The following is a 22,239-nucleotide window of genomic DNA, read 5'->3' on the forward strand; positions in this document are numbered from 1 at the left end:
GCACCCTGTGTTATACGTGATTGAAAGGCCTAGCAGGGAAAGGGGGAAAAGCTGTACAATACCAATTACTTCATTTTAAGGACAATGAAATCCTGGAGGGAAGAGAGCTACAGATGTCAGGTTATTTTATTTTCCAGGTAATGACTCTTACTGCGTCACTGCAAACACTGCATGTGGTCCTCCACTTTTCCTGAAAAGTAAGAGGGAAAAACAGTAGCAGTGTGTCAGCATGAAGTTGGTTTCTTAGAGAGTTTGATGATGCTAGTTATCTGTAACAGAGAGCACAGACAGTAGTGTTGCTGCAGTTAACGTGGAAGTGTGTGGTCTTGTGGAAGAGAGATTTGTTGTGACTAGAGCTCTTTAGGAGGTTTAAAAATGTGTGCTTCTGCAAACAGAATTACTATGAAAATTCATAGGAACCCAGCATAGGTGAGGACTACAGGGTTAGGTCTCCTAGTAAATAAATGTTGTGCCAAAAATCATAAATGCTGCAGCTTTCAAAGCACTTTATTGTCTTGCGCCAGCCTGGGACATTTACACCTTTGCAGGGAAACTGTTATAACACTGATGCAGGCAAGGAGGACCTTGATGTGACAGCCTTTGAAACCCACTTTGTAAGTGAAGACATAGTGTGAAGTGACCTGATAGTTGCATGCTGAAATACACCAGTTGCCTTCTATGTTTGATCAATCATCCTCTTTCCTGGGGAAGAGAATTTGCTATTAAAAATACTAATACATGGTTGAAATGACAGAAAGATTGCCTTTGATTTAAAGGCTGTATGCATGAATTACATAGCAGTAAAAATGTTTCAGCCCTAACAAGGTCTGACACAGGAATCTTCAAAAGCCCAGATTCCAGCAGAGCGCGGAGTTGCTTCCCTTGCTGTTTTATTGCTGAATCATTTTGACAGCATGAGGAACAGCGTCTAAACACTACTGTATGGCAGAGAGCCAAACTGCTAAGCTATATGAGCCACTTCAGTAGCCTGAGTAATGCAAAGGCAGAGCAGCCTGAAATGCAACTGTAAATTTATGATCAGTTGCAGGTGTAAAGGTCCATCCTGAGGCATCTGCAGTTCTTGGGGATTTCTAAAAGGAGGCAACTTCTGATGCTACTACAAAATGCTGTTACCATTGCTGCTGGGAGGCTGGGACTGCAAGGTACAGTTTTTGTACCTCTTGTATAGCTCTATAATGGCTCTCTAGGCAATATGCACATCTTCTATAGGAGGAACAGGTACAAGTCTGAATGACGCAAAGTGTGGAATTTGTTTGTTTTGCAGTTTCCTCTCATACTTGTAGTAACAGCAGTTTGTTCAGAGTTGCATTTGAGGAGAGAAGAAGGTTTGGTCACAGGTCACACTGTATGTCTCTAATTTAGAGCAGTCCGAGTGAAGCAAAGGCAGAGGATATTGCACTGAGGTTATGGTATGTTCTGGGTTCTGGAGGGTGCGTGTGTTTGGGTCTGCCAGCATATTTATTGATGCCAGGCCTGTCTGTAGGTAGCACAGACCTGGTAGCAGCCTAGGTTTTCCAAGGCAGGCGAGGAATGGTTAGCATGAATGAATCAGTGTGGCTGCTGCTGCAGTTAAGACTACTGCTTTGCATCTCTCGGTGTGAGCAAATGCCGGTGTGTAAGTAGTCAAAGGCACTGAGTGTCGGGTGTGAGGGCTGGGCCGATGTGACACAGCTCTGTCAAAGTGGAGTGAGAACAAGGCTGAGGCTGGCATAGCACCAAACACTTTGTGTTGGTACAGGTCAACTGGAAAAAGACCCTTTGCTGGTATCACTGTTTTTTTCCAGTTGAGGACCTGGTTTAAGCTGTCCTGGCAGACCTCTTTCACTGGGATTAACTGTGCATCCATTAAGAGGTTTGCTAACTCAGCCTTACTAATACCGCTGTGCAGCAATAATTTTAAATCCAGGGCTCTCAGCTAGTGGCATACTTCTGCTCCTCAGCGCTGCCTGCCTGCTCTTAAGTGTTGTTGATGGGAGGGTATTGCAAGGCAGAAGCCTGTCTTTGGGTATATCTTCTGTCACTTGCTTTCACGCCTTGTAAAGCTACCCGAACTATTTTTAGATGGGGCAGCACTGTAACAGTCTGTCCATGTCACCGCTGAGATCTTACAAGCTAATTTGTCTTTGTTACCTGGGTAAATTAGCCCACACAGAGCTCTGCACTGTCATGTCTGATCATTTATTGATTCCTGCCTAGTGAAAATCTTGCTCTACAGGTCCGCGTTGTGGAGGGTACGTGCGCTTTGATAGCCTGTCCAATATGATGAGAAGGCAAAAGTTCCTCCAAATAGCAGTTCAGAAGAGGGAGCTATTAACAGGGTAGAAGTACACAAGGAATTTGAGTTTTGCCAATCCAAATCTCCATCTTCCATTTTTCATATCCATCTATATTTAAAATGCAGGCAGGAGAGACTGTGTGTGTGTAGGAGAGATTGTGTGTGTGTGTGTGTGTTGCGTGTGAAGTATGTATTGGAGATAAAGATCAAATTTACACGGCAGCGCTGGTCATTAAATTGTGAATTTGCAGCCCATTACTTCATAAGCTATTTCAAAGTGTATTAGCACTCAGTTGCTAGAAATTCCTGTTCAGTTCCTAGTAAGAGCACACAAGCAGCTGTGTGACTTCAGCGTGTTGCCCTCTGTGTGGTCTCGTTCTCTGAGCTGATGCCCTCAGCTGCTCATCTTCTTTCCCCACCATGACTACAGGAGCCTGTGGCATTTACTCTCTCCTTGGAAGGTTATCTTCTGTCACTCTCCCAATGCCACAATTGTTTTCAACACCTTGCAGTGCAGTTGCGAGCCTGGGTCATAACTTCCTTTTGTCAAAGTATTAATGGACTTGCTGTTAATTTTGCTTCAGGGCCTGGTGTCAGGGACAGGAACATGCAGGAGTCAACATCCGAGTTGTTAATTTTAATAGGCTTTCAATAAATCTGTGATTAGATTCTCATATGGTTTTGTTCACACAGATATGGACACTCATGCAACAGAAGTACAGAGTGCTTCCTAAGTTCACAAGCAACGTACAAAACCCAATGATTAGTATTTATATGGGGCTCATCTCTGAAATATCAACATTTGGTATAAATGGGCAAGCATACTGAACAGCTTTCTGTAGATAACACAGTAAAGGAGACGGAGGAATGAAGAAATGGTTGGAATGTCATATCAGCCTAAACACTGTGATAAAACATGCACACTGTTGTTAGGAAAAGGCAGAGGATCAGAGATTTTGAACCCATTAAATTTACAAATATTCTGTCCTTGTCATTGTTTTATCAGCCTGGAATGTTCACATGCAACTCAGTTCTATGTGATCTTTCACACCTTCCCACCAAGCATCATTTTTACTTCACACAAAATATAGTATTTTCAAATTTTTTAGTGCAAGAAAAGTAAATTGTAAATTCAAGCACTGAAAAGTTATGATGAACAAAAAGACTCCTTAGAAACTTCGGCTGCTTTGATCATAAAGGGGTGACACTCCTGCTGCTAATGATTGTTAAAAATTCACAAACAAGATTTAAAGTGAATGTAATGTAAAGGAAAATTGCTACTGCTAGAAGCTCTGAGCTGTTGCAGCTTTGATGATACTCCTTGCTGACACTGAGTGGTGCAATTACCACATGCTGATGGAGGAGAGCTGCAATTACCACATTTTCTGAGTCAACTGCTGAGATTTATTTATTTTTTTTTTAGTTGCCATTGGTATTTATTTATGTGCTTATTGTAGGCACATTCTATAAAGTGCTCCTCCACTATTTGTAACAGAATACTAGGGAGGGACCTAGATATTAATTTCTTTTTTTTCTACCTATCATAAAAATCAGTGCTTTGCATTAAATCCGTACTGTGAGCAGGAGTCTATACTTCCAACCTAGCTGAAATCACTGTGGGAGACAGTGAGGGGCTCTGTGTAAGAAAAATAGTAGCAGGGGGTGCTGTAGGCCTTGGAAATTCTGTATGAAATAGTTTTGCCCTTTATCATGTGTGATGTTCATTTGTTTATTTTTGCAAGCCTGGTGGTGAAAGTGCAGATGATTAATTAACCTTTTTGTCCTAGATTTGCCAAGGACCCAGTGCTGTTTGGGGAGGGACCAAAGTGCATTATTTCCAATTAATAGTGTGATTGTACTGATTGGCAGGATAAAAAGCAGCTTGAGTGGCTGCTCGTACACCTATCTATGTATTTTTATGTCATTTTGATTGCTTGTGATTTTTTTTTCCCAGTGTTGCTTTTCTGTTGGAAATACTTAAAGATTGGTCTGAGTTCAGGAGCAAATTGTTTGGAAAATTTGGTGCTAAAATGGCTTCATCTGTTTTCAAGAATAAAGTGACAGGAAGGAGAACACATTTTTACTCTTAGCATCAAAAGACGGTCTGGACCTTGAGTTTGGAGGTGACTGACAACAGAGGCTAGGCATGTAGCTTGTTTGCCCATACAGTGTGTCATGGAGCATGTAAATTAAGGTCTAGAAAGGAGCTGAACATTCCACATTTTTTTGTATTCCTTTTGTAAAATTAAAAAAACCCAAACCTACTATGCAAAAATATTTACTATTCTTTTAAATCATTAAAAAATGTTCAGAGACTGTTAGGGTTACACTAACACTGGAAAAAGATGGGAAATAAACAAGAGTTCTTATGTCTCTTTTTGTAGAGCATATATATGACAAATTCTTTCATAACTTGATCAGACAGTATTTTTAAATTTATTTTTTTTAAGACCTCACTTTCTTCAGTGTTAGTATTTTTCAGTGCAATGTGAAGCTGTAACCAATCTGAGATCCAAAGTGTCCCATCTCGTTGGCTCTAGTTGCTGGATGGCATCCAGCGGTCAGGACTCAGCTTTGCAACTCCCATGAGAAAGGCCAGACTTTAGTCCTTGGTCACTGATGCCACACCTGGGCAACACACATCAAGTCACTGGGGAATTTCACTCATCAGTGTTTGCCAGCTCTGCCGTTTCAGGACACTCAGCAAAAGATGCAGTTGTCTTCTTAAAAAAAAAAGCAAAGATGCACATTTGCTGAAGTTTCAGAAATACTCTTGCAATTTTTATTTTTATACATATATGTGTGTATGTATGTACATGCATATGTACATGTGTATGCCTTGTCAGGGATGTGCCCAGTCTCCTGGATGACAAGCAGACCCCGGTGGTCCTGGGTCTGTTGCCCAGAACCAGCAGCACAGTTTCTGCTCCAGGCAGCAATCTTTAGAAATTTCTGGAGGAGAGTATGTCATTCTGTCTGCCTTTGCTATTTCACACAGCGTGTGGAAGATGGATTAATCTGGTTATAGATGGCTCTGCATCTTCCAAGTACTGGATTTTCTGGAAGAGGTAGAACAACTTAGGTTGAGTAGAAAAGGTATCAAATGCAGTCAATGGTGGTGACTCACCTCATTAACTGCGTCTTGCCGATGGCCTCACACCTTGCAAACTTTTTTTTTAATTTATCTTTCCATGGCTGGCCACTCATTTGTCATGTTGACAGGCAATGACTTTCGGAGAACACTAGTTACTATTATGGGATCACTGAGGCCAAACAGAAAATGGAGAAAATAGCAAGAAATATACAACTTCTAGCCTGTCTCTAAACCAGGTAGCTGGATAAACTATCACCGTGAATCTGTTTGCACGCAGAAATACAGCTGTTCTCTGTTTCTGGTATTGAGCAAGTTGATCTACTTCAGCTTCAAACAAGAGCCGTATTTTTCATTATAGATGAGGAGGAAATAGATGTTCACAGGCTGTTGCCTATCCTTGAACTGAGCATGCTGACTCAGAGGAAACGTAGACGTATGGAGAGGAGCATAGAAGAGATGGGAGCCATTCTTCTATCTGGATCCAGCAACACTTTCTGTTATGAAAACATGCCCAACTATTTGTTTTCAGAAGATCTCTTATGCCCTGTTAGTGTTTAGTGGAAACATCAGGATCAAGGGTTTTTCTTGGGTGTCCTCTGAAAGAGCTTGTGAAATATGGAATCTGAAAATCAGCCAGAAAAGATCTTTTTGGGAACAGGGGTTACGAGAGGACAGTGTGTCGGGCCTAACCTGCAGGAGAGGTTAAGTTTTCTGGAAAAGTTACAGATAAAAGAATCTCTGTCTTGGTCTGACAGAGAAGAAGAGTCTTTTCAAGGATTCACTCAGGTCTTCACTGTATGTTATAAGGATAAATCTGCATTTTCTCATTTGAGGAAGAGCATAAGTAGTATTTGTAGGAGGGCAAAAGTGCGTTGCAGTGGTAGAAACAGCCACCAGCAGAGGCAAAGGCAAGGTGTGGGGTAACCCTAAAAATGGAAGGTGTTATGGAAGATGGCAGTAAAGAGTTTTCATTATGATTGAATATTAATTAGTGACATGGCTATTAATGATGACAGTAATTAACAGAGGAAGAAAAGACTTGTCATTGTCCTGAGGGTGAGTAATCAGTCTTGGCAGGTGATAAATAATGGTTCAGCAAACTCAGCAGAAAGATAATCTGTCTGCCTCAGGACAACTGGAGAACAGCTATAACATCTTCCAGACTCTTGGCAACATTCAGGAATTACTTCATGTTTTTAACAGAGACAAATTAAAATCCCCGATCTTGAGTGCTGCTTATATTCCAGAGTGGCTGATCACACAAGTTCTGGTTGAGTCAGTGCTGTCAATTTACTTGCCCCTTTAAAACATTTTTTAATCTTAATAACAGGGGTCAGGAAGATTGGGGAACTAGCTTTTCAGTGTTACTTGAATTTTTCATTGCAGTTTGATGAAAATTGAATAGATTCTTCAGAAGAGGCCTAGAGCCAGGGACATATCATTCTATGTAAATATGGAGTGGGACTTAATGCTGCATCAAGTATTCCTATATATCTGGAAAGGGATCATGCAGAATGCACTTCAGCTCCCTTGAGCAAAGCAATGTGCTACTCTAGATGATTTTGAGGTATCAACTGTCATGTCATTTGGCAATAAGATGCCTGAGAGGTCACTGCAAGCCTGTAATCTGAGACTAAAATCAGGACAACTTTTTAGTTTGGGGGATGAACAGAAAAAACAAGATTCTGGTTTAGCTTGAAGCAAGACAGCATTTTGTGAGGTTTGGTTTTGTTTCTGCCAATGGAGAAACACTTCAGTTTAAGTCGTCTTGTAAGAGTTTTCTAACCCCAAATGTTTCTATCTATAGGATGTTTTTGTTTTGTAAAAGGTAAAAAGGAACATTCATGTTTATAAAATAATATTTTCTGAGCAGACTTGTCAAAACAACAGTTACTGGTTCTAAACATTTTCCCCATGTGTTATTCAGCTAGCACTGTTCACTAGGTGTGTTCTTATCTAGCAGGTAGTTTTGGACCCCTCAGACATCCTTTTCTGAATAATTTTATTATTCACCAAAAAAAATTATGTGACTTTAGGATGCACCTGGCAATCTGGTTTCAATACAGAAAGGAAAGTGGTGGAACCACTGCCAGAGGCATTGGTTAGATGCTCTGCAAGGTACTGCCTGCAGTTCTGGTAATGCCAGTGCAAAGAAATGGAACTTAAATTTGAAAAGTTGCTGAATGGTAGAGGGAGAGACCATCTTAAGAGGACATTTAAAAGAGTTTGGTTGGTTTAGTGAAATGGAGGTAGGGAGGCAATGTGTCAGCCTTCTGCAGAGACACTCAGGAGAAGCTATCAAGGAAGAAAAATAATTCTTTCCCTTAAATTGTAATACAGGTATGATATCAAATGCATATCAATTGTGTACAAGAAATGTTCCATTAAAAAAAAAAAAAGAAGAAAGAAAGAAAAAAAAGAGTTCTGGAATAAGTTTGCAAATAGGATAGTGGCAACTTAAATTGCACTTTAGTGGAGTTGGGAGGTGTGGAAAGTGACTGCAGAGCTGAGAATACAAACTTGTGAGATCAGTCTTTAAGTATCTGGTTTGTTGATACCTTCAAGGCAGATTGAGGCAGTGCCCAGTTGCTGCTTGTTGGTCACATCTGTTTGCCGGTTATTTAAATGAAAGTAGATGCTTCCCTGATCTTCAGGAGCTCTGCTGATTGCTTGCAGGGGACGAGTAGGTTGTTTCACTTGTCACGTGTGTGGGGTGAGGTAGGTCAGGTCCATATTCCTGCTTGCTGCTGAAGAGGTTTAATGGTGCTCCTTGTGGAGCTGTAAGTCAGCTTTCATTGTCAGGGGGAGCAGGAGCTGCTTTTCCCTTCTGTGTGGGTATAGCCCATGTCTCTAGGGGGAATTTCACCAGTATAGGAGAGTCACTCAGACCTGCAGATATCACAGGGACTGGGGACGCTAGAAGTACCTGTGCCCCTCTCTCTGTAACATGTTGTAATTGTGACTCCTGGACTTTGTTGTATTTAAGGTTTGCCGAGAGTGGGGATGCTCTGGGTCTGTAGGAATAAAAATTACCTTTCCTGGAACAGGCATCATGTGGGTTATGCTGTTTCTTGAAGTACCCACTATGTCTCAACTCAGAAGTGCTCCAAGCAAATAAGATCCCTGCAGGGTTTGTTCAGTAAGTCTGAATCATATGGTTGATCAGTTCCTTTTTGTGTGCTGTCTTCAACTGATATATCACAAAGCATAGCATCAAATATTACCGAGGCTATTAGCCTACTGTATGCAAAAGCAAATATTTCTCAACAAATTGATTGTCTGCTGAGAAGGGCTTGGTGACACATCTGCATCCAGACATGGCATTGTTAGGTTGTGCTGCATGCTGCTGTAACTTGGCACAGACTTGCTAGATTGCCTCCAAGTGCCTTTACTGATTGCCTTTGGCTTTGGACAAGTCAAGTTAGCTAACTTGTTCACACCATTATGTTTCATTTTTAAGCTTAACTTTCTGAGTATGGGGTTGTACTGGCTCTGGCTGAGCCCCACAGCAGCCCTCCCAGTGCTGTGCTTGTACTGGCAGCCAGAAGGGTGCTGCTAACACACCGGTGTTTGGCTGCTGCTGAGCAGCGCTCGCACAGCACCAAGGCTGGCTCTCCAACATCCCCCCATCACCAGCAGGCTGGGGGTGGGCAGGGTCTTGGGAGGGGACAGAGCCAGGACAGCTGACCCAAACAGACCCAAGGGATATTCCATACCATACGACGTCTGCTCAGATACAAAAGCCAAGAGAAAGGAGGAGGAAGGGGCGGGGGGCATTTGTTATTTACAACGTTTGTCTTCTGGCGCATCCGCTATACACACTGAAGCCCTGCTTCCTGGGAAGTGGGTGAACATCGCCTGCTGATGGGAAGTGGGGAATAACATCTTTTGTTTGTTTCGCTTCCACACACATGACCTTTGCTATTGCTTCATTAAACTGCCTTTATCTTGACCCACAAGATTATTTTTTTTCCCATCTTATTTTCTCCTCTCCCTGTTCTGCTGAGGAGGGGAGTGATAGAGTGGCTTGGTGGGAACCTGGCCTCCAGCCAAGGTCAACCCACCACAGGGGTTTAACTAAATTTTGCTGCCCTTTTATGTTGTATTTTGATAGAAGGCCTTAGCTTCTAGAGAATAGTGACAAGTTTTCCACTTCTGTGATTTCCGTGTGAGCAACAGAGAGGTTTGTATACATGCAGAGGATCACTCCTAGAGATCTTTACACTGTTTATAAGATAGCAACAACCTTTGTGCTACTTGATGGGCCCTGAAAACCTAATAAACTACCTGATGGGCCTTAAAGACTCACTTCTCTGCTCCTGGCCACCATCCTGCTGGTGTGAACTAGCAGGTGACAGCTCAACAGTGGTTTGGTTGCACACACACTGAATACCACTTCCTTCACCAAGGCATTGCTTGTCTTTGACATAAGTGAGACTTTCCTTTGTCTTTTTCTAACTGATAACTCAGTTCTGTACCTTTAGATTATTGCCTCTGACATTACAGGTACAAGGTGCCAGTAAATGCTTCTTCACCTCCTTGCTAGCTAGTGCTTGCAGTAACATAACGCCCTGTGTGCTGAGGTGAGAGAGAGGCGGCTGGAAAAGAACAAGTTACATGGAACCATTAGAGTAATATCTAACTTAAAGTATATCAGGTCTCCTATCACACAGAATACTTCTTGGGGCTTAGTACCTGTCAGTAACTATACAATGACACTGTGGCACAAGAAGGAAAAACATTCTGAGACCTCAGTGGAGATAAAAAGGAAAACAAAATAAAAATCACAACCGTTCTATTATATCTATTTGAACGATATCTCACTCTAGGGTTCTCAGATGCTGTGGTCTCACTGTTTAATGTTTTTTTCACTTTTTTTTTTTTTCTTTTTCCTCAAGGTGCTGATATTGTACAGTGGCTTATGAAGAACCTCAGCATTGAGGATCCAGGTAAGGTGATCATAGCTGGGGAGGAGCAGATACTCCATCTGTATTTTGTGTGCCATTAGATGGTAGATAGTATTTTGCTGTGATCTAAAATACCAGTACAACAACAAGGTTGATTTAATCATTGGAGAGGAGGAGGAGGGAGAAAGATAAGAAGCAACATCTTAATTAAGTCTCACGCTTTACACTGCAACACACAGAAAGCACTTCGCAGGAGCCTTAGACTGTCTGTGAAATTGTTGCTACCTAAGAAAGACTGATTGATTTTAAGGTTGTTCCCAGACTTAGAAAGGGAGTTGGCGGATGTGTGTGGTTAAGCAGGCAAATGCAGTGGCAGGTTTTCATGGTGCAGGGAAAGGTAGACATGACTGACAGGACATACTGACCAAGGATGACACAGACACCATAATGGGATCAGATTAATGGCTGCTAATTTATCACAGCAGATAGATAAATGGATAATCAGACATAAATAGTGATCAATGCATGGGTACAGTCTAAATAGTTCACTCCTCAAACCGATGTCATTTTGGCATAGTTAAGAACTATTGGGAAAAGAGTAAGAAAATCTCTTCAGGTCCAGAAGTTTCTTTTTCTGGAAAGGGGAAAAAAACCCAGTTTGTTTCTGCTGCATACTGTCACCATGTAAAAGCAGAGAGAGAGGCAGTGTTGCCTCACCCAGGGCATCCCTATATGCACATCCCTTCTTATGACTCCAGTTAAGTCTCAAATCTGATTTTCGGCTGCAGAAAATAGCTTTATTATCTACCTGGGGGTGCATGAGCAGCTGGTGTGTATTTTGCAACTCTGAGACAGTTGATGCAGCTTTTGACAGCTGACATTGGTTGAAAATCTGTGCAGATGTGCCTCTGCGCTGGTGAAGGTTGCCCTGGCAGTGCTAGGATGTGTACTCGCCTTTGCCTCTGCACGGTTTCCTCTAACGAATGGCAGTGCTTCATTCAGTGTCAGGATTTGTCTTTATGAATAAACATGCTGCTAATGACCCGGTGTTGCAGGTGCTTTTCAGATTTGGTAGAAGCAAGTGGGGTTCACTGATGGAACAGGCTTCTTGTCAGCTGTCACCTGTGGTGGGTAATGTGCTTTGAACTGAATTTCAGACTCTAGAGCTGAACTGCTATGTGACACTTTGTAAACACAAAATCAGCAGATTAAACACTTGAGCAGTGTTTCATCTGTATTGTAAGGCTGAATTCTGCTCTTCTGCTTTGCACGGTTTGTTTGGAAGGCGTAAGGATGCGATGTGTGTACAGAGAAGCACGTGTGCACCAGGTCTTCATGTGAGTCATCTGCAGAACCACTGTTGAAAGCCGAGTGAGCAGTGCACATCTTCCTGACTCAGTTGCACTGTTTTCTCTCTTTTGCAGGGGAAGCAATACACTTGGGAAGTCTTATTGCTGCACAGGGTTACGTCTTTCCAATCTCAGACCATGTCCTTACCCTGAAAGATGATGGGACATTCTATCGTTTTCAGGTCAGTGAGCCCTCTGCCTCCTTTGTGCCCCCTTCTACTGTCCCTGCAATAATACTGCTGAAATCACCTGCTCTTTATCCCTAAGTACCCATTAAGTCTATGAAGCCAGGGATTAAGGCTATCTTGGTAGAGGCCTTAGGAAGTTATGAAGTCCTTTCAAAAAGATCTGCTTTAGAATTCTGAGTCACTCTTTCTACTTTCTGACCCACAGTTTTTACATAAATGAATGGATATGGCCTATGATTATTTTTCATATGTGATTTCAAGGAAGTTGTACTAAACTTTGAACTAAACCAGGAGAAAGAAAATGGCTTTCAGGTTCTAACCCTGGCATAAAATTGAGAAGACATCCTCCTGTGCAAAATGGACCAGGAAAACTTCAGAGTTTGCAATTAGACATTCAAGCTGTGGCACAGCAGAAAATGCAAATTTCTGTCCTCTGTTGATTACAGATTGGTGTGGAAGGGGCAAGCTTCAGGCTTTGGATCTTTTACAAAACATATGTAACTTTGGCAGTCGCCTAAGCTGGGACATCTCTATCATCAGTATCCCTGTGCATCCAGATGTATTGAATTTTTAAAGCATCCTGTGCTTGAGTTCTATGCCATATCCAAAATCTGCTGCTGTCAGCTTTCTAGATAACTGAGTGCTTGTGCTGCGACAACTCCTTTTGGACAGATTGTATAACTTTAAAGGAAGCAATGTGTTCAAACCTGGAGTCCTACTGCCTAATCCTGCTGGCTGAATTTGTGGTTTTCTGGTAGATGATCACAGCCAGCTCCCTTGTCTTCCCTGTGACCTCTCTTCTGTTCACTGTCCTGTTCCTCCTTTACATTTCCTCCCTTCTTTTTTAGTTTTTATTTGAAAAGCCTGTTCTCTTCGCATCTGATGTTGCTGCTGCTCATGCTTACTGTTCTACTGCTAATGTGGTATTGTGTTATCGTATGAGACCAATGACACAGTGAACAAAGAAGCCCAGGAGATCACAGACCTCCCCTTATCTCATCCCACCTTCTGGTTACCTGGCATCATTCAGACTAAGATTTTTCATTACAGTTTCTTTGCTTTTCTGAAAGTCCTGCTCCTCCTGTCATGTAAGACTTGACAGAAGCAGGGGTAATTCTGATTGCCCATTTAGTTGTATTTTTCTCTATCTTAAATGAATGACACCATGAGAAATTACCCTGTGCAGCTCTCGGGAGCTAATTTCAATATAATTTAATTTCTTTCCCTTATTTTTAAGCCAGTGTAAACCATGTCATCAAATTATTTTGACTGCTTATTGACTTTTCTTTTCTTTCCTTTATCTTTTCCTACAACTTTTGCTTTTTGTTTGCCAGTTGTCATTTCCTGCAACAGTTTTCCTCAGCTGTTTAGTGCAGAAATAACCTGATAGAATCGTGTTTCTTTTCCATTACTCTCTTCTTCCTACTTTTTACCCCAGCATCAGTCCCTCCTTTAACAGTAGCTCATCATCTTGTTAAGATCATAAGATATTTATCAGTGAGGAGCAGTGAGCCTTGTATTGTTTGATGCCTTCATGTTTTCTCACTGTACTTCAGTGCAAGGAATAGTCTGTGGTATAATGTCCTACACCCACTTGTGGCATTTCCTCAGTGATGCAAAACAGTATTCTGTAATTTGTATGGATCACAGGAATGGTATTTTTCATTCATGGTAAAACTGAAATACAGCCACATGTAGTAATATCTTGTAATTAATTGCAGCAACTGCAATATGTGGATCTGGATAGAAAACAGAAGCAGTAAGCTTAGAAGAACTTCAGCAGAGTGACTCTAATCAGCTGAGTTTTGACTTCTGCCATCTGTTATATTTTAAAAGTAAATTGTTTTGTAGGCTGCCAACCACACTGGTAGCTGCTCCAAAAAGCAAATGGTGTGTGGCATATATAAAAGGCCATGAGGTTTCTCATGCTTCTTAAAAAAAAGAAAAAGTTTCAGGGTGTCTGTAAATTCCTGGGGAAAGAGAAGGTTCTGGGCATAGACGGTAAGAGGTCTATGTTCAGATGGGCTAGCAACAGTGTCTGAAGTGTCATCAGGATATTGGACATCCTCCTCAAGAGATGCTTGTATTTCAGCATCTTTGTTTACCTGCAGTGAGGAATGTTAAAGGTGATACCTTCCTGGAAAAGCATCCTCGCTTTTACTGAGATATGTAGAAGTGTTTCCCCTGAGGGCAGAGACTGGATTTATACTTTGTGATTCTTCTTTTTGTACTTGTAATGTTTTTCTGCATCTGAATCGTTTTTCATCTCCTAAATTACAAAAATGCATATGTTGTTTCTTAGGCACCATACTTTTGGCCTTCAAACTGCTGGGAACCAGAAAACACGGATTATGGTGAGAGTATAATTATTTCATTGTAGAAAGTTAGTACAGAAAGCGTGTGATGGAAAAAAAAAATGTCCTTAAAATAATTACTCGTGGCCATCTAAACCCTTTATCAGCAGTTTCTTGTCAGACTGCAGCATCAGAGGCAGATGTGTGCCCGACTCAAATACATGAAGTGAAATCCCAGGGTGCCTTAAGCCCATGGAGCCGTAGCTATCAAGCTCAGTGGGGCCAGGGTTTTACCTGCCATTACCTCTGTTCTCCCGTAGCTCTGTTCATTTTGGCGGGATTTATGGCAAGCAGAATACTGCTCCTTGGGGATCTTAGATAATGCCAATATTGCTTTTGTGGGAGAACATACTCTGATCTGTAGCTGAATCTGATATGTTGATCAATAAAAAGTTACCTCATCTGGGCACTCATCTGGCTGATCAATAAACCAGTATATAACTGATGGCAACCCATAGTTAAAGTTCTCTGATATATGACATCAGACTTATTTTTCCCGGTTTTTTAAGATCACCAGATGATAGCAGGTAAAAAAGAGAAGACTGAGCATGGTTTATGAGCTAATAAACTACAACATGGTGTGTTAAACATGTGAGTGCCTGCAGACAGTGATAATACATAAAGAAAATATGTCAGTGGTGTTATCTTAAGCTGTCTGCATGCAATATTGCTGTCTCTTCCAGAACTGCACTTCTTTTACAGTTAAATGATAAAATCAATCGTTGCATCCTGGTGTGACATTGCAAGAGGAAATCCATGTGTGTACTCATAAAACAGGAGCTTCTGAAAGTCCTTCTTTTGAAATGTCTTATAATCTAAGATCAGTTTAGAACTCCTCCTTGAATAATCAGTTGGGATTTTTTTTCTTTCCTGGGCAATAATTACTCATCATTATGGATTCTGGAAATCATTTGCTGGGGTGGAGAAGTAGCCTCCGATGGTGTCTGTCATGTGATAGTTCATTTGGAGTTCTCATCTGCAGGGAAGATAACACAGACTTATGTGTTTATCCCAGTAAGGGAACTGCTTAGGAGAAAACATGATGCTGTTCATTATATGCAAAACACTGTCCAGATTTTACAGTCACCATATATAACTGTCTGAACTGTGCCAAATATGTATTCTGTCAATATCAGAATAACAATCTGAAGAGGGAAGTTTTGATTTTTCCTATAGTATCTGATAAATAACTGGTTTCACAGTCAGATTATTGTGCTGCAGGGGCATCGAGTGGAGCAGTACACCTCAAAATATAGCCCTGTATGAGCTGGCCTACAGCTGGACAAGCTGCAGCTGCATTAGCTCTGAGCCCTGGAGTGACAGATTTTCATCTGTCCCAGAAAGCTCTAGCATATGCTTGTAATCAGTCTTTGCATATCAGAGGTCTGTACAGATGGGGTCTTCCCAGAATTAATCCCAAACTAGCAGTAGACCCAAATAAAACTGAAATCCCAGCAGCACTTCGTACTTTTTTTATTTGCATGGATCCACTCACAGGGCAGGAACTAACTTGCTAATGGGCAGGTCACTGCCTAGCATGAAGAAAACTGTGAGATGACTGACTCACACTTTATTTGGTGTTGTACATGGCTTGCAGAGGAAACTGCCCTTGAGATGTATAAACATATATAACTGATCAGCTCTGTTTACCATGAATAATATTATCTCATTATATGAATGTTAGAATTAAAGGAATAACATCAGAATTATAGAATTACATGAGTAGCACTGGGGTTTTTTTCATATATTTTCAGTGGAAGGAGAGGTTTCCAATGAAAAACCTATATGAAGGTGTCAAAAAACTGTATTTACCCATGGACCCGAATCCCTGGTTTTCATAAAAAAAGCTGAAAAAGATTTATTACAGTTTTCTGTAGATGATGCTTACTTTGGCTTTTGCCCTGCTCTGGTTTGGTACACTGTTGGACAATAGGTATCTGGCCCTGCAGCATGAGCAAAACACAAGGAAGCTATAAAATTCATGTCTAGATTCATCCCAGAATGAGAGCACTGGACCTCTATTACATTGTTCGGACCTGGCTGTATACTCAGGGTGTGCTGGGTTCCTTGTGTTTCAGCCTGTAATGGAAATGAGGTGACCTAGCAAGTTCAGCTGAGGGTTTCCCAGAAGGCAGCCTGGGACTGGTTTGGTGTTGTGCATTGGGCTCATCTTTACCCTCAGAATCCCAAACCACATCAATTTCTGCAGTGTCTGCCTATGGTGAAATGTGAGAAGGCTTTTCTTAACCATTTAAAATCTGTAGAATAAGTGGATGGAACATATCGAAGATGTTCATACCGTACCTTTAATAAGATCTGGCCTGTATTTCTGTTTTCTTTGTGATATCCTGAATATATTTTTTTTTTTTCAACAAAAGGGGAAAAGAAGTGCAGGGCTGCTCACTTTGGCAGGCATGTTCTCAAAGTACTGAGGGGAACAGGTTGCTAATGCTAAGTCTTTTACCAGCCCCAGAAGCAATTGTGCCTTTCTCAGACATCTTGTTAGGTCCTGGCATCCACTCTCAGCACTTCTAAATGAGATGTCCCAGATGTTTAAGGCCTCTGAGATTACTAGTGGGTAATGTCAGCTGGGTATTCAGCCCTCATTCCTTGGCTCACATTGCTTTCTGATGAGAATGAACAGTGCATGGACCACTTTTTTCTGGTTTAAGGTCTAGTACTAATAATCTGTCTGTAATTGTTTTCCATTCTGTTTCTCCCTTTAGCCATCTATCTTTGCAAACGGACCATGCAGAACAAAGCTCGGCTGGAGCTGGCGGATTATGAAGCCGTAGGTACACTGCTGCTAGAGTTTAAAGCTGGGGGGTTCAGGGAGAGCTTTGCTTGCCAACTGAATGCTGCTATTTGTGCTTTGGGGTCAGCCTTTACTGTGTCTTTTTTTCAGTTGTCAGAATCATGTGAAGGCTGATCTGGAGACATCAGGAACATGACTGGGAATGGCCCTGGCTTTGCCGTGTCCCACTGTAAAGTGTCTGTGGTATAGCCAGACCTCCAAGATTGGGGCAAATTACACAGAAGTTTACCTTGTTTTCCTGTTTCCAGTTAACAGTTCCTGGTTTATATAGCAGATATTGACACATGGAATTGATGGATTTTCAGGTGCATTGCTGGGCAATTAAAAAGCCATTGACCCATCTAGTTAAGAAAGTTTTCAGATACTAGACTTGGACTGTTTTCAATATGTCATGTAAAAAACTGACTCCAAGCTTATTCAAGGCATGTTTACTGTTATGAAATGATGAGTCATAAAAATGTCCCCTACCTTGGCTTCAGATTTTGCAGGGTTTGGGTGGAGAGGAGTGGGAAGACAGAGGCAAGAGGGGCAGGGCTGATGCGAGTTTCTTTGAATACCAGCAGTGTGACACTCTGACCAGCTCAGTTTTTCTTGGTATCATACTGACTTTTTTTGTTTACTAGCTTGACAGCTGAATTTCAAATGTGGATTTTTTCGTTGGAGGGGTTGTTTTCCAAAGCTGGTTCTAGTGGACTTCTGTGTTCATGTTTATTACAATGAAAACATTTATATTCCATGTATTTTGGGATTTTGTTCCAAGAATGGACCTCTTCCATCTACATTTTGGAACTTCTGTGTACATGGATACATATATATGCCATTTGGTCCTTTCGTGAAGAGCATGCAAAAATTGCCACTTATCTAGTCCACCCTGGAAATGCATCCAGAGTTCCCAAGAGTTCTAATCTTGAAGTACAGGCATAAAGGAAAGAATATAATAATCTGCATGCACTTACACATCCTTTTGCTGAGTTTTCTCTTCTGCATATTGCTGATTTCATTATTAAAACCATTAAAATTGCTCACAGCCAACCAATTAACTGTAAGTACTCTAAAGATCTATCATAAAGCAACAAAAGGCTGTTCAGCAGCGCACACACTCCCACACACATGCAGCGAGGCTATGGCTAAGTACTTTTGCACATCATTGTCTACTGAGAGTAGCAATGCTCCAGTGATGGCAAATAATTAGATCTTGGCAGTCTCTCATTTTTCTTGTGAATATTGCATTGCACAATTAGAGATTACTTCTGCATTCAAACTTTGTTCTGTTAATTAGAGACAATCAGATAAGAATGGCACTGACTCTTCCTAGTCATTATGGGAGCTGAAGCAGATCCAGCAATGGAGATGTAAGCACAAGTGAGAGAAACAGGCTTACGGGGGTGGGAAGGAGCCATGTACATCTAGTACACATTTTTGAGAATGCTCCTCTGTAGACATCAGTACTGACCCAGAGTTCCCAAAAAGAATCTCTACAAAGCATCTCAGGGGACATCTTTTTATTTTTAGGTTCTGCTTGCAGCGTTCATAGATAATCCCCATTTATATTGGTAGAGCAGGGCTCTTGAAGATAGGCTTAAGCTTGCATAGTTGCATTCAATTTCGTTTTTAATTGGCCAAACATATGCACAATTCAAATATTGCTTTAATTGGTGATGTTTCATTGGCTTCGGCATATTTACTCCAGAGGGCACATGTGAACATAATTTAGAACACAATTTTAAAACAAGAAACACACAAAAAATTGGTTTTGCAGATAATTTCAAGTCGTTCTTCCTTGTCGCCACAGTTAAGGAAATTATCACATTTCAGCACAGTTATAAATCATTTGCTTAGCTGTTTTCTTCTGTGTATATGGACTAAAACTCTTACATGGAGTTGGTATATCAGGGCCAAGCTTTATGCCTTGTGTTATACATGTGTTTATAGTAAATAATAGGAAGATTTCTTCTAGCAGTGAAATGCATGCACTTAAGCACTTTCTTGAAATAAAGGGAATTGGTATAAAAAGAACAGCAGTAGAACTAATAGTGTTCATTTTCAATGAAAATTTGCAATAGTTGAACCAGCTATAACGGAGAAGAGCATCAGCTTAATGGTCTCATAGGCCTCCTTCTCAGAGTGGGTGTGGATATGTGACTTCAGGGTGCCATTTGAGCCTGAGGTTCTGGCCATGTCCAGAGTTTGACCTTGAGCTGTGACGAAGTCACATCCACCTCCAAGTGTTCAAATCACAACACTCTCTGTAATGGATCTGGACCAGAGCTTTTACTCAGGCGTAGAGCAAGGCTGCATCTGGGCTCAGTCTTTGCAGTTAGATACGTTCATTGTTCAGACAAACAAGCTATTTCCTTTTGTGAATCATCCTGGCAATCCCCAGCCTTCAGTGCTGTGCAGCTGCGAAAGGCTCTCAGCGGCGACCAGGACTGAGCAAAGCAAGGGATGCTCAGGCTTTGCACCTTAGCAAAAGCCTGAAGAGAAAAGAGCAGTGGGGGGAGGAAGGGAAAGTGGGGATGTGAGGAAAACATGCAGGTGGCAGCCATCTGCTATCAGAAATGAAAGTCATCAGCTTCACAGAGCTTCTCAGTGTTATCTTTTGGGAACAAGTCCATCATTATTTTCATAGTAGAGCTTAAGCTGTCTTCATCACACTCCATTACTTATCCCTGACAGGGCCCTCTTGGCTGCAGCTATGGGGCTGCAGCCTGAAAGGATGTGTTACAGCCTTGCTTTGCCTGCAAGAGAGTTCACCTGAAACCAATATTGACTTTGTGTCTTGAGTTTTCCAGCTTAAAAAAATATATAAATTGAATAAAACACCTGCCATGCTAACTGTGCTCTTAAACAGTTGTTGTAATTACGGGGATTAGTTCTTACTATTTTCATCTTTTGACAGGAAAACTTAGCAAGACTTCAGAGAGCGTTTGCAAGAAAGTGGGAATTCATCTTCATGCAAGCTGAGGCCCAAGTGAAGTGAGTAAACCTGAAGCACTGAACCACACCACTATTTAGAGCTGTGAAGGGAAGGGGATTCTGTACAGATAAAACTTCTTTGTCAAAGTCTTTACTGTGACTAAGCTCAGAAGGTGTTGGTGAATTTTAATCGCTGGCAGACTAGAAACAAGAGAGCCAATTCTGAAGGTTTGTGCCAGAGCCTGAAAGATGGGTTTAATTATCTGTACATGGAAATGTTGGTCAGGAGCTCCTGAGCCGGAATTCACCATGGCAGCGTGGGCAATTCACTTGCCCATTCTGCTTCTGCTTTTGTGTAGTATTTCTGGTTTGTGTAAGTGGAAAGAACATAACTTTGTCATCTGTCTGTGTTACTCTAGGCTGGTAAGGTATTTCTGAGTTTTAAAACAGTGCCACTTCAAAGTGATTATGAGGGTGGTATTTACATCAGACTGGATTTGGTTTTCTCATTTATACCAACGCTCAGTTGACTTCATTGTACCTCTGCCCTCTGCAGTCCACCTTGTGCTACTAAATTAGTGTGGAGAATTGGTTACAACTTAATATGAAACTTACTCAGATTTAGTATTTGGGGTTTTCCTATCCTCTGCTCATAATCGAACTCTATTTTTTTTTTCTCATCTTCCCCTGTGAAAACAGTTTTAAGCCTTTCAATGTTTTTCATTATTGCTGCAAAATGAATATGGGGCAGGGTTGCACACTAGTGCCTAAAACCTTCCGTGTCCATTTTGTGCGTGTAGTTGCCACCTATAAAATGGAAAGGTTGGTGAACATGGCACGTGAGAACACCAGTACTGGCACTCTGTACCATTAGAAGGAATTTGCTTTTTCAGCATTAGATGATAAAAAATTAAGGAGCATCGTTTCTTGAGGGTGTGGCTGAGGTATATGTCTCTGTCTTTGATTAACCCTTTGGAATTTAGATTAATTCTTTGGTTAATAACATTGTAATTATGCGCTATTTAAGTATGTGGTAATTATCTTTTAAATTACAAGGTAATTAAGGGATTTTTTCCAACCAGAATACCAGTGTTCTGTTTGGAAGAGAAAATTAGAAGTTACAATAGCAACTGTACTTCCAGTTACTTAAAGGTTTATTGCTAAGATGAAAAAAGAAAATCTAAGTCAAAACAAAATTCTGCATTCTGTCTACAACATACAATTATTACCTAAGAAAGAAATGTAAATATCAGATTCTTTATATGATCTCTGTTGCTTACTTGTCTTTTCTCCTTTCTGTTTTCTTTGAAACTTAAGTGTGGACTGGCCACTATCAACTTTTTTTGCTGGCTAGTTTCAGCTTCTTGGTTCCCAGTTCAAATAATGGTTCAGTCATCAGGTTAGGTTCCCAACAAGGCAGGGCTGAACTTCACAGTGTAATTCATGGTCCTGAGTTAACTAAACAGGAAAACAAACCAAAATTACCTGAAAGCATTCCTCCTGCTTATCAAGTTCTGCTCCACCTTCCATGTCTGTGTTTGCACACACAGGATTTCCATTGCTATACCTACATTGCTCAGAAACTGCAGCCACAGAGCGTCTATGTTGTGTCTTCAGTTTAAAATGTGAAATACTGAGTTACCAGTAAGTCTGGGGACATGAACCGAGAACTTGGGTCGAGCACAAAGTCCCCATGAAGGTGATCATGAGGCCTCCAAAGACTCCCTCCCGTTTGCGTGCAGTGTGTGGTGTAAGGCTGGCAGAAGACTTAATCGTCCTCTTTGGCCAGGTGTGAAGGACTCACTCAGAAAAAGTAGTTTGGGGCTGGGTGTCTGTGCTTGTGTCCTCAGTGCAGTACGGCAGCTGCTCTGTCTTTGTGTGGGTACAGAGCCACTGCAGCGCTGGTTTCTCATCTCAGCCTTGTGTGGGGAGATATTCAGAGAGTGATACTGAACTGTGGAGGACTTGGGCTTTTTGTGGGGAGGGGTGTTCAGAAATTTCAGTTTCAGTCCGCTGTTTCCTGTCCTCTTGGTACATTTCTAGCACAGACTTTGCCAAGGATCACTGCCCCTCCAAACAAAAAACAGAGGGAGAGTACCTGGTGGTCACAAATCCCAGCTGGTGTGGGGTTTTTCCTCACTGCTTTGATTTCCCTGGGTGGCAGCAATGTGGGAAACCAGTACAGGGACACTGTCAGCTTTTCAATCCTGCTCTGGAAGGAGAGGCAGTTCCTTCTTCCCCGTGCCTCAGCCAGTCTCCCTGCAGCCTGCCTTGCTGCCAGCGGAGACTTTGCTGTGCTCACGTGTAGGGCTGAGCGCGG

General features: G+C 41.5%; 1 protein-coding gene across 2 annotated transcripts in view; it reads left to right on the plus strand.

Moving 5' to 3' along the window:
• The window catches only part of RGS6 (regulator of G protein signaling 6), a 284,190-nt gene that overhangs the window by 197,327 nt on the left and 64,624 nt on the right, over positions 1 to 22,239 (plus strand). For both annotated transcript variants that reach the window (XM_056347234.1, XM_056347233.1), the window contains exons 4-8: positions 10,289 to 10,339; positions 11,722 to 11,828; positions 14,137 to 14,188; positions 16,915 to 16,979; positions 19,903 to 19,979. In XM_056347234.1, the coding sequence (XP_056203209.1) occupies positions 10,289 to 10,339; positions 11,722 to 11,828; positions 14,137 to 14,188; positions 16,915 to 16,979; positions 19,903 to 19,979 (352 nt within the window). The remainder of the gene's footprint in view (positions 1 to 10,288; positions 10,340 to 11,721; positions 11,829 to 14,136; positions 14,189 to 16,914; positions 16,980 to 19,902; positions 19,980 to 22,239) is intronic.

This window comes from Falco biarmicus, chromosome 7 (assembly GCF_023638135.1).
Source record: "Falco biarmicus isolate bFalBia1 chromosome 7, bFalBia1.pri, whole genome shotgun sequence".
Lineage (NCBI taxonomy): Eukaryota > Metazoa > Chordata > Aves > Falconiformes > Falconidae > Falco > Falco biarmicus.